Raw genomic sequence first — 13679 nt, forward strand, 5'->3', positions numbered from 1 at the left:
CCACAGAGCCACACTCGTGGCTGTGATTCTTCACAGTGCAAGGATGCAGAGGAGACTCCATCAAGGGGTAAAGTCCAGAGGAAGCGGTATAAGCTTCCAAGCCCCCTCCTGGCGGAGTCACATGGGACACGCTGGATCCCTCCAGTGCGGGGCTGGGACGACCCGTCCGAAACGTTGCCTGCTGGGGAAGCACATTAGAGACTCAGCACCGAGGGTGTTACTGGGGACTGGGCATGCGGACACTCTCTGCTTGGCATGTGCCCAAATGCAGCCTCCCAGGAGGAGAGCAGGTGCCCAGGGTGAACCACCCTGCACAGTGTAGGCCCGCCGAGTCATCCAGATCAGTCAGGGAATCGTGGGAACTCTCCCGAAACCCACATTCTAGGCACCGGCCGGGGACCGGCCTTGCAAGCAGGACTCTCCGGGGATAGCATTCCCAGGCCTGCGTGTTTGACTCCTTCGCACACATCGATACTCAGGACTTGATTTTCTGGCACGTAGGAGGCTTTCAGAGTTGAACAGATGAAAGAACTAGTATCTGATGTGGTTCTGCCTTCCGCTGGACTGATGCATTAATGGCTTTAACGTATTAATGGCTGACAGTGGAGTGCAGCTGTGACAGGAGGCTTCCTAGCTCTGTCCTTGCGTGGTCAGATCCCAGCTTCTGTGTTCAGGGCTGGTGGCCGGGGGCCCCCGAGAGGACGTGGAAGGGAGTCTTTTAAGAGTTGAAGGAAATGGAAGTCTCTCAGGCCATTGCTTGCAGAAAAGACTTCCTGAGGTGTTTCAGAGGCAGGTCAAGGCCTGGGTGTGGAAGGCACATTTGGTTTCAATGTGGGGAAGACACTATGTTACGGTGAAATTAGCCTGGAAAGAAGAGGCTGGACTTTGTGGGGAGGTGGATCCCTGGTCCAGGTGGAAGAGCACTTTGTCAGAGAGGCAGGAGGGAGTCGAACTTCTCCGTGAGCTGGCAGGTTTGACTCTGGGTACTTCCAGGTGAGCTGATAGGAATTTATATTTCGACTCTTCTCTAAAATGCTCCCTAAGAAAATTTTATTCTACTTTTCTTCCGAAAAGTGCAGAAAGTGTTATTTGTTACCGGGAAGAGTGTGATGTTGTAATGGCAACAGGTGTAAGGCAAGCTGAGCGTATTTTAAAAAATTTGTATTCACAGACTTTACCTTCTGTGAAACATTTCACAACAGGTCGTTGTCTTCAGCCCTTCCTCTCTTCCCTCTGATGCATATGTTTTATAAATTATATCCTTTTTTAAAGATACCAGATCTCAATTGGAAAGGACATGCATATTTACTTTTTATGAAGGGAATAATGTTAATATTATTACTAATGACATTTTTGTAAGTGTAGAGGATTCTTGCTTAGTTCCTGTTTTGCTGCCCAGGTACATGTTCACCAGCACAGGTGATGTGGGTGCCAGGTGTGGGAGGCGGGGTGCTGGGCTGGGGTATCCCGAGGGCAAATCTGGTTTCCGGGCCTTAAGCAGACAGAGCCTGTGATCTACCCAGGGGCCTTGGTGCAGCCTGCGGGCAGCTGCTGGGAGGGCCTGGGCGGTCAGTGCCTCCCTGGGACAGGCTGCTGCGAGGGCCATGGGACATTCTTTTCTCCCTCCTTTCCTCAGCCACCTGGCTCTGGATTCCTTGGCCACGGTGTCTGCCTCCTTAGAGTGCCCTTGAAGGCTTCCTGGCCCCAGAGCGGGGCCTTCTGCAGGCTGGGCTCACCTCCCGAGCCAGGAGGGCCCAGACCGACCCCCCTGTGTCTTAGCCTTGGCGCCTCGCCCTCCGGGGGTGGGGCCGGGCGTCCCTGCTGCAGCCTTCTGAAGGCTGGCCTTCTCCGCCCCTAGCCTGAAGCCAGAATGCCGAGGCCATTGCTGTCAGTCTTTGCAGGTCTTTCAAAATGCAAACATTTTCTCTTTCAAAATGCAGACCTTTTCGTTATTGGCTCTCAGGTGTCATTCTTTTTTTTTAATTGTCTGGATTTCTGAGAATCCGTCTTCCCTACCTGGGTTTTGAACAAATTGAGAAATAAAACAAAACTGTGCCAGATGGAGGCAAAGAATAACTTTTATTTCTGCTAAATGAGAGCCTAAAATCCTGTCTTAGTGGGAGAGCCACCGAATGGCTGACTGATCCCAGGACCCATCAGGCTCACCCACCCCATCAGAGCCAGTGTTGAGGGCCGGGCCCTGCCCACCTGCTGTGGAGCCTCTGAGAAATGCAAGGGGCTGAACCCACCTTCGCCTCTCCCCGTTTTAGCCTCCATGGGGCGAGCATTTCTGCGGCTAGAGCAAGTCCAGGAGAGGCAGCAGCTGCGCTCCAAGCTGACTCCAGGTCTGTCTGTTATTCACATAACCATCAGGGACCTGGACAGCCAGGGACGTGGCCTCTCTTGGAGTGGAAGAGATCGCAGTCCCTCAGGACAGACCAGTGGGGTGGTTAGAATGTGCTCCCCATGGCTCCGGAATTTGTCGGAATCAGACATTCATTAAGTAATCTCAGGACCTCTGTGTACTGGAGGCTGCCACACCACTCTCAGGTTTACTTCTCACCCTTAATTCTGTGCAGCTACATTGTTCAACCGGGCTCATCAGAATTCCTCCACGAGGTTAAATGACATGATGTAAACTTGCAACACACAGTGTGCCCTAAATTTTAACATCAGTGTGCTTCTGTTATCCAATCTCTGGGGAGAAATTAAGTCTTAAAGGCTAACCATTGCAAGTTCAGGTCCAAAGATGATGACAGTCAAAGGAATTCAAGTCTGGAGCCGAAATTTCTTACTCCTGTTAAATTTCAAATATACGAAAGCTCACAATTTGTCCTTAACTGTTGCTGCGGCTCCCTCTCAGCCGGACAGGTGCCTGGGTCTCACTGACACCATCGCAGCTCCTTCAGGGCCTAAAAGTCCTGCCCATTAAACGCCGTATTTTGGACAGCCAAATTCGGGAGGCCTCCAAGCTTATCCCTGAATCAGCCCACGACATCTAGGAAACATATCATCCCCAGGCCCCGGAGCAGTCACTCCAGACATCCTCTCCCCGGAGCCCATCCCTCCTGCTACACAAGGTCACCGGAGGGCCTTGGCGTCATTCTAAGTGAAGGTGGCAAACGGAGTTTTCGTGGTTCTGCCCTCAGAGATGTGACAGTTTGGAATCCAGAGCCTGTCACTTGAAATCCACCTGGGAGAAATCCCTCAGCAAGCCGGCAGGTCTGACTCGGCTCATTTTCCATTTCTAGGGAAAGAAAAATCCTCAGGGCCTTGTAGGCATTTTTTGTGTTCTGTGCCACAGCGGCTGCCGTGCCTGCTCTTGTTAGGAGATGTCATGTGTGCTCTGCGTGTGTGCACGCACTGTGTGTGTGTGTGTGTGAGAGAGAGAGAAACGTAGAGAGTGCTGGCTGCGTGTGTTCACATTTGACTTTCCAGACTTGGGAATGCTGCTGGCCCGAAGGCAGTCGCTCAGCTCCACGTTTGTCTTACCTGGGGTCACCTCCTGGGTTCTGGAGCTGGGGGTTCTGTGAGTGCTGTTTCCACGTCACTGGGGCCTCCCGAGGGCTGACACCCTTGCTGTGTGCCCTGTCACCCTTCCTCCACCTGCGGATTCTGTGAACTCCGTGGCCGCGTCCCCTCACAGCACAGGGAGGCCTGCCTGCTTGACCACCTCCAGGAACCTCTCTGTACTGGAGGCTGCTACACCACTCTCTGGTTTACTTCTCACCCTTAATTCTGTGCTTGATCCGTTTTCCAGTCCTGAGCCTATGGAAAAGGAGTATCAGTATCAAGCCCAGATCAGTCTTTCAACTTCCCTCCTGGGCTCTGAATGCCAGGTGCCACGTGGACAGCTGCCCGTGTAGACCTGCCCCCCTGCCACGCAAAGCAGCACCTCCCTCCTGCCAGGTGGTGCCTGCAGACCCCTGCCCCCTCAGGCGCACAGGCAGCAGATCATCCCCCACTGTCGGAAAGGCTGCCCTGATGCTGCCTGCTACGAGCCAGCACCTGCCTGATGGCCCGAGCCCACTTGGTGAGCTGCAGTTGCCTGTGCCCAGCACCTCCTGTTTGGACCAAGACTGCATTACCTGTGCCCTTACTGAGGCCAGTGGCCTGCCTGGCTTCCCCTAGCTGAGACTCATGGGGCCATCCCCAGTGTCACTCCCTGAGGGCAGAGCTACCACAGGCAGTCATCTCCCAGTGCTGGCCGGGCCAGAGGCCCTGTGTGCTCACTAAAGAGTTTGAAGCGTAGGCCAGAACCCACAGGAGCCCCAGGCACAGCCCCCGTTGTTTCGCTGCCTCCCGATTCTCCTTTCTCCACGGGTTCATGGATTAGCAACCTTAGTTCCACCTGCAACCCTGGTTCCCCTTGCCATGTAAGGCCACACATCCACAGGTTACAGGGAGTGGAACCTTGGCATCTTTGGGGCTGGTTATTATTCTGCCTTCCACATTCACTGCTGTTGGGTACAGATTAAGTCTGTTAACCACGAGTCTGGTTGAAACCCTCCTTCTGAAAATGCCCCCGACCACCGGCTGAGGCCCAAAAGGCAGCCTCCATAGGGAATGCCCTTCTCTTGTTGATGGGAGCTGCCTCTTCATGTTCCTGCTGTGGGATGAGGCAGCACCCCCTAGTGTCATGTGTGTGCTCTCCTAGGTGGTGACAGCAGGAGTAATGGACCTGTCACTGCCCCGGTACCTGCTGTGTCTTGAAATCTCTTCCACATTCCACTTGTTTGTTTCCCTGAGTCCTAGAAGGCAGTGTTATTACTCTCATGTTATTGGTAATGAAACGGAAGCCCAGAGAGGTTATGTTACTTGCCAAGGTCACACAGCTCCTGAGTCCTAGAGCTGAGGCCCCATTCCTGGGCTGTTTGACTTGAAACTGCCCAGGCCCCCTTCCCTTTGATGCTATGCAGACCTTCCTATGTTACTGTCTGAACTTCACCTGAGTTCACCCAACTGTATCTCTGAGAGTAAAGTCACATGTCCACTGTTGTCAACCATGCAGTGACTGTGTCATTAGCATTTGGACTGTGGCCACGATGATGGTGCTGTCAGCACCGGGCACCTTTGCCGTTGGTTCCCGGCAGGGCTGAGTGCTCAGGGTCCAGGTGGCCAGCGAGGTGGTCAGTTCCCACAGACGGTTCTGGTCAATGAGCTATGCCCATGGATGCCTGTTTTTCAATTTAGATGTAAGTGTCTTACATTTACAAATAGAAATGTACCATTCAGTGTTCCCTGAGATGCACGTGCTCATCACCTGACATCGGGAAATACTGGCCTTTCCCTTCTCAAAATAGCAGTCAGCGGTGCTGTGCTGTGCAGGGTGCATCCACTTACGTGTTTCTCAAGATAAAGTCTCTGTGAATTCGTCCTATTATAAAGCTGCTCACTTTATCGCAGCTGCCTTTTTCCCTTTTGGAAAGTGTGTTTTATTTTATATGCATATGATTCACATTATTCTTTTTTCCTTAGGACAACTACACCTTTGCCCAACCTGGGATTCAAATGAAAGTGAAAATGTTAGAAGAACTCGTGAGCCGGATTGATGGTAAGCCAGCTTCCCACGCAGCCCCTCTCTGTGGGCGGGGGGAGGTGGCCCTCAGCCCTCGGTGGGACAGGGAGCTGTCCTCATCCGCCGGCAGCATCCTGGCCTGCTCAGGATCCCTCATGGGCATCCTTCTGAGACAGCTGCTCGTGCGTGAGCTGCTCTTATTTCTTCTTATTAAGGGGATATCATCAGAATTCAGTACATTCACTTTGCAGGACAGTAGTGAGTGTGCACCCAAAGCAGGCAGTGCTCACTCCTTATTAAGCCTGGTGATTGTCATAATCTAGGTGACGGATGGTTGTTTATGGTGGTCCTTCCGTACTCTGTTCCCTGCCTCTGTGCATCATTTTTCTATCAAGGATGCTAGAATAATTTCTCCATGGAATCTAACTAATTACTGAGTCTGGAAATAACATCTTTAATATTATAGAAAAATTATAGTATGTGCTCAGGCAATTTTAGATTGTGCTTTCATGTTTAAGTGGGGGCTTTGAAATACTTTTTGCCTTCATCTTTAAAATAATTCCCCCTGCGATGTGCTGAGTGTCATATTACAATAGCAGAGTTTAATTAAATGGAAGCTGAGAGATAATGCTTGCCCGTTCCAGGCATATTCTCCTGATAGTTTGTTAAATTAATGAACAGAGCATTAACTAAGTGATGCCAAGCAGAACCGGGCATGTATTTGTGATACCAGCTGGTCAGTGATGAGGTGTGGAAAAGAGACATGCTCTTTCACAAAGAGTCCCATGCGCGCTTGGCCAATTATTTCACAGAATGTGGAGACAAATGGCACTTTGTTGGAAACTTAGCCTTGGCCACGTGCCTTGCAGGGCCCTGCCCGCTGAGCGTTGCCGGTCACTGTGCCTTTTCCCCTCCCTGTGCCTTTAGCACGGAAGGCCGTAACAGCAGTCTTCACGGGAAGGGCGCTGGGTTTGGGAAACTGCTGAGTGATATTCTAAAATGGACTCCTACAAATTACAAACTCCATTTTGTTCCTTGATTGAATCTGATTTTTAACTCTGTGTCTAATGGTGATTACCTAATTTCCATATTATGAAGTTGTCTGCAGTTCTTCTGATAATACTTTCAGTGTTACGTTTAGCTGCTTTTCAACCCATCATCTGTTAAAAATACTGTTTTTGCCTCCGTCAGTGCGTTCGTGTGCGCTCATCGCACGCTCCACCGTGCGGTCTTGTTTGGGTGCGGCTGGGTTCTTTTCCCTGCCAGCACTTTCACAAGCATTCCCCAGCCTCACTGAGTTCTCTGAAGTATGATCTGCAGTAGATGTGAATTACGCGTTCTGAGCAGGTTCCTCCTTTTCCGCTTGTGTCCCCTGGAAGGCGTATTTCGTGTTTTCGTGGAGGTTAGAAAGTTGTGGTTAGTGCTCGTTTGTTCCAGTGCTGCAGTTTGGGAAATACTTGAATTGATTTTCTCTGGTGCTGTAGTTCAGAAAGAAGCACATTGCGGATTCGCTGGATGATTGTTTAAGAGAGCAGCAGCAATAACCAAAGGAACCCCAACGAAATCTGTACTTTTTAGTAAATCATATTTTTATTTTCAGCGCAGCCTCTGAGTAGGCCATTTTCATATGGCAATTTTTTGTTTAAAGGATCAGTGCTTCACAACAGAGAAAGATGTGTGTTGCCGTTGAGAGGTTAAACTGTCTAACTTGTTCCTGTTCTTCTAATGAAACCTTAAGGAATTTCTATCATGGCCTCATAATAAGAATACCCAGGCTGCTAAAGCAGTAAATAGACAGAATTTCTCGCGTTTGAGCTCTCAGACTGGTGGGCGCCATCATCCCTGAGCAAGCTTGGGAGAAGCATCTGCAGGTCTCGGCCACGTGAAGCTCCCCCTCGCCTGTTTCATCACTTGCCTCCTAGAGAAAGATTTGTGGGTTGGAACTTTTGCAGGGATTGTAAAGATTTTATTAAGGGCAGAGGATATTCTAGGAAGAAAAAATTGCTTAAAAAAAAAAAAAGCTTCTCAGGCTGGGCACGGTGGCTCACGCCTGTAATCCCAGCACCTTGGGAGGCCAAGGCAGGTGGATCACGAGGTCAGGAGATCGAGACCATCCTGGTTAACATGGTGAAACCCTGTCTCTACTAAAAATACAAAAAATTAGCCGGGCGTGGTGGCGGGTGCCTGGAGTCCCAGCTGCTTGGGAGGCTGAGTCAGAAGACTGGCGTGAACCCGGGAGGCGGAGCTCGCAGTGAGCCGAGATCGTGCCACTGCACTCCAGCCTGGGTGACAGAGCGAGACTCCATCTCAAAAACAAAAACCAAGCCTCTCCCTCTTTTCTGCGTTTTAGGAGAAGGACAGCATTTATTTCAGAAAATTTTGATAATTCGGTGAAGGAAAACATCTTCATGGACTCGTTGATTAAGAATGGAGAGGTTTTGAGGGCATTGCCCAGATGGGAATAGTTCAGAAAAGAGCTGAATTGCTCTGCAAAGTCAAGCAGAAGTTTCAGCAGTGGTGGCGTGAGGATAAGGGCTCATCAGGAGCGAGCAGAGAGCTGGAGGAGGGGGAGGTTTTGGGGATGGAGGGAAGCCTGGTGAGGGGTAAGAGGGGAGATCGGAAGAGGGGCCGCATCACTCTTGTTTTCTTGTGGTAAGGAGTTGTGAAAGAATCTCTCAGAAGCACTTCTGAGTAGTTTCTTCCTATCTTAAGTAGTACTGTGACCCTTCTTTGTCATCCCTAAACCTTTAGTAAAAGTCTGCTGTGGAGACACGAAGGTGCTGAGAATGAAGAGAGAGGGCTGTGTCTATAATGGAAGCCGCGTGGAAAGGAGGATGGGCGGCAGCCTTCGAGGTTGTGTGCTGGGCAGGGAGTAAAGCGACAGGCAAGCCCGCAGATGGGGAACTCCCTGGGAAGCCCCCTGTATCCTTCGGGACAGACATTGTATGAGTTCCCACAGAATCAGAGAGGGTGACTGGAGCCACTGAATTTGGAGTGAAAGAAAAAGGTGAGAGTAGGAGGAACGTGCGTTTTCAGTCGTGGCAGGCTAGATAATTTCAACCACATTTCCCACTGGATAAGACCTTTTTGTTTTTTTAAATTAAGCCAACAAAGCAAAAAGAAAAAAAAAAAGGAAAGAAAAAGAAATGTCTTAAAAGCATTGAATTGCTATCTACAAAATAAGGACTTCCTGGGCCAGAGTGAAGCTAGGACCTGGCTAGGTATGCCCAGCTCTAAAGCCCCCAGTGTTCTGGGTGTGTGTTTCCTGATGCAGAAGAAAAATCATCCCAAAGCTGGTTGTGGTTTGGGCGCCTCATGTAGTGCTTGCATCCAACCCGATTAGTCAGGATAGGGATCTGAGAAATGCCCATACAGTTTGTGAGACCCAGAATAGTGACACGTGAGGGCAAAGTGGACGTGATACCCCCTCATAAAATCTAGGTTCCAACCTGAGAGGATCAGGGTTGTTTGAACCTCAGTTATGATGATTCTATACTGGAGTTCCCCAGAATGCTAGTGAGAAGCAAAACAAAATCTTGTCTGGAGGAAGTTACAACTGAAATTGTATTTTTTTCTTTCTTTTTTTTTTTTAATAACTCCAAACACCTTTTTCAAATAAAGTGACCCCCACACATGAACCCGGGAGGTGGAGGTTGCAGTGAGCTGAGATCGCACCATTGTACTCCCGCCCAGGCAACAAGAGTGAAACTCTATCTCAAAAAAGAAAAAAAAAAAAAGTTGGGTGATGTTTTTGTGACCAGAAATATGCCATTGAAACTTACCTCTTGTTTCTGTCAATCACCCTATGGTAAAATTGGTTTCATTATATGTCGTTTTGATTCAGGTCAGCTTCCGAGAACATGTGGATGATTGTAAGCGGGTATTTGGTGGCTAGTGCTGCCAAGCTCCACAGGCACCAGCCTAGAAAGGACTTCAGAGATAAGAGCATAAATCTGGAGTTTTACCCCAAATTTAATTCTTTTATATAATCTTTTGGAATATTTTAAGGGCTTGGCATTTTTCTTCAGGAAGAATAATTTTTCTGAAAAATTCTCGAAACAAGGCTCATGGCTAAGTGGAATTAAATAACTAAAAGTTAAATATAAGTCTTAAAGTTTATTTTGTTTTATGTTAGAATAGGGCATGTGTCCAGCAACTCCACAAAAAATAGAATTAGGATGTCGCCTAATCTGTATTATCCTGCCTTGTGTTACTTAAAATTTAATAAGCATTTGTAGGCTCAAAGAGGGTACGCTGTTCTTTCTAAAATTATCTAGCTAATGTGTTCTCAATATTTCTATTAATTGTCAATCTGTTCCCTACTTAGCAAAGGATTTTGTATATAAAATCAACAGTTCGCACCAATTATTTAGTAATTTACTGCTGTAATAATAAATGTACATTTACTCTCCAACTGATAGAATTTCAGCGTATAAAGCACACGATGAGATTTCCACTCCGTATTACATCGAGAACGCTTACACCTACTTGAAATTCCACATTTTTGCAGTGAATGCTAATGACGTCCCCTGTACATTTTGTTTTTACATCTGTCACGTCTGATGTTAACCTCTGGAATCACATGATCCCTGATTGTCCCCAAGATAGAATGGCCAGAGGAGTGGGCTTCAGCCCTAGCCTTTCCAAAGGCTGGAGTCAGAGCCCCTCTGTGAATTCTGGGGCCAGCCCCACCTGGTACTCAGTGTCATGCATCTTTTGTGACATAGATGACGTCTGTATAAATGAGATATTTGCTACATTTTTTGATTAAAAAAACCATAGATAACTTTTTTCAGTATTTGAAAAGAATATTTGAAACCTCAGCAGATGTGTCCATTTGATTATGTCCATTCTTGATTTTTTCAGATTTAAGATTAGATCATAAACAACTGCATTTCAGATCAGAGAATTGTCCCATTGGGGGTGACACTGGCACTAAAAGGGAGGCTCTTGGATTGTTTCTGGTGCCACAGTGGTGGTGCCAGGGCACCGTTGGATGAAGGGAGTGGGCAGAGCTGTTCCCTGGGGCCCCGGTTCTGGTGGGCCCCACCCTCACGTTGTTCTGAGGGGACTTAAGGCTGGGAGGCCCTCGTGGGTCAGGAGGAGCTGCTGGCAAAACCTGATAGTTGCTAGGCTGATCTGAACTTAGCTTGCAAGGAGCAACAGCCCAGAGGCCTTCCCAGCAACAGCACCGAAGCTGTCGCCAGGGCCGCCTAGGGGATGTAGGATGGGCCACAGCCATGTGCCTTCTGAGTTTTCTCCTGCAAACTGTGCCTTCGCCTCTCTTTAGTAAAAAATGGAAACAACTGCATCTCTCTACCTTCTAACCCCACGGAACCTCCAAGGGCTAGGGACGCCAGACTGAGCAAATAAAAATAGAGAATGTCTAGTTAAACTTCAATTTCATATAAACAGTGAACAATTTTTTAATATAAGTATGCCCTGAGCAGTGTTTGGCACACACTGAAATTCAGAGTTCACTGATTCTTCTGTATTTATCTGGTAATCCTCCAGGGGTGAGTTCTGAGTGGGGTGAAGTGGAATTCAGACCCAGGCTGGAGCTCTAGGTTACCCTTTGCTCCCCGAGGTTACAGATGACAAGAATGTGGCCTTAAATGTAATGTGTTATTTGAAATTAAAGTATACACACGCACACCCTACCCACACATGCCTGTATACACACACCCTACCCACACGTGCCTGTACGCACACACCCTACACACACACCCTACACACACGTGCCTGTACGCACACACCCTATGCACACGTGCCTGTACGCACACACCCTACGCACACGTGCCTGTACACACACACCCTACCCACACGTGCCTGTACACACACACCCACCAGATACATATACACACACCTACAGATGCACCCCTGTATACACACACACCCCTACACACATGCCTGTATACACACACACCCTCATATACACACACACCCCTTCACAGATGCCTATACACACATCTGCTATATACACATACACACTCCTATACACACACCCCTGCACACATGCCTATATATATACTCCTCATACATACACACACCCCTATATACACGCATCTGCCATATACACATATACACACACCCCTATACACAACCCTCCTACACACCTACACACATGCCTATATACACACACACCCCCATACACACACCCCTATATACACGCATCTGCCATATACACATATACACACACTACTATATACACACCCCTGCACACAACCCTCATACATACACAACCCCTCATACACACACCCCTATATACACGCGTCTGCCACATACACATATACATACACTGCTATATACACACACTCCTGCACACAACCCTTATACATACACACATGCCTGTATACATACCCAGCCCTACACATACCCCTGTATACACACTCCTGCCATATACACATACACACCCTGCACACATGCCTATACACACACACTACTTCACATATGCCTATACACACACCTGCCATATACACAGGCAGGCTCCTATACACACACCCCTGCACATGTGCCTGTATACACAGATACCCCTCCTGCATACACACCTGCCATATACACATACACACCTCTGTATACACACTCAGATGCCTGTATACACACACACCTACACACATGCCTATATACACACATACCCCTCATACATACACACACCTGCCATATACACATACACACACCTACATACACACCTCTATATACACACTCAGATGCCTGTATACACACACACTCCTACACAAATGCCTGTACACACACCTGCCATGTATAGATACACCCACAGTACTGTACACACACACACCCCTGTACAAGTGCCTATATACACACACCCCTATATATACATACCTGCCATATACACATACACCTACATACACATCCCTATATACACACACACTTACATCTGTACACACCTGTCATATATGCATACACATACATGCCTTTATACACACACACCCCTATACGTATAGACAGGCCTATACACACCCACCATATACACACACCTGCCACATACATATACATGCATGCCTGTATACATACACACCTTTGTGTTCACACACTCTTATACACGTGTCTATACACAAACACATGCCTGTATATACACATACCACTATACACACATGCCTATACACACCTGCCATATATCCATACCCCTCATATATACACACATGCCTATACACACAAACACTGCTATACACACACCCCCTACACACATGCCTATACACATACACCCCTCATATATACACACACCTCCACACATGTCTGTACACACATACCCCTATGCACGCACCAATACACATATACCCCTCATATATACACACACCTCCACACATGTCTGTACACACATACCCCTATGCACGCACCAATACACATATATACACATACCCCTATAACACACACCCTTATACACACATGCCTATACACCCACCATATACACACGCATACCTACACACACCTAGACATACCTACATGCATGCCTGTAACACACACCTTCCCATATTCACACATACCCTCCTACACACATATGCATATAAACATACACGCAAACCTATACACACACACACCTCTGTATACTCACACACCCCCCTACAAACATGCCTGTACACACACACACCCACACACACACCCATGTACACATATGCCTACACACCTACACACATACACCTACATGCCTATATACACACATCCTCATATACATGTACACTCCCGTATACACACACACACCTACGCACATATCCAATATACACACACAGCCTTATATACACACTCTCCATATACACACCCCCATACACATATACAGCTACACACAGATGCCTATACAGACACTCCCATATACACACACACCTCCTACACACATCTATACACAGACACACACCCATATGCACACACACACACCCTTATATATACACACCCCTACACATGCCTATACACACACCTACACACAGTCCCGTATACACAGGTGCCTATACATGCACAAACACACCCCTATACACATGCCTTTACACACACACACATATATTTAGACACACCCACTTTAGAGATGGTTAATCTCATGGGCATGGTCACTGTGTTTGAGGCTATTTATGTTTCCATGTTCTTGGGGAATGTGTTCTTGCTGGTCCCACATTTCCGTTGCTTGACGTGTCAGAGGAGGGCCACCCTGTCTCCT

At 48.0% G+C, this 13679-nt stretch overlaps 1 protein-coding gene across 9 annotated transcripts in view; it reads left to right on the plus strand.

Moving 5' to 3' along the window:
• TBC1D22A (TBC1 domain family member 22A) overlaps positions 1–13679 on the plus strand; it is a 413175-nt gene that overhangs the window by 228916 nt on the left and 170580 nt on the right. For 8 of the 9 annotated variants that reach the window (XR_010156181.1, XR_010156179.1, XR_010156180.1 and 5 more), the window contains one exon: positions 5479–5554. Coding sequence is in view for 6 of the 9 variants with exons in the window: in XM_515210.9 (XP_515210.4) it covers positions 5479–5554 (76 nt within the window). In the remaining 3 variants the exon portion in view is untranslated. Of the gene's footprint in view, positions 1–5478; positions 5555–8269; positions 8633–13679 lie in introns of those variants that run through there. The other variant, XM_054675515.2, reaches the window with a different exon arrangement.

The sequence above is a fragment of the Pan troglodytes genome, chromosome 23 (assembly GCF_028858775.2).
Source record: "Pan troglodytes isolate AG18354 chromosome 23, NHGRI_mPanTro3-v2.0_pri, whole genome shotgun sequence".
In the NCBI taxonomy this organism is placed as follows: Eukaryota; Metazoa; Chordata; class Mammalia; order Primates; family Hominidae; genus Pan; species Pan troglodytes.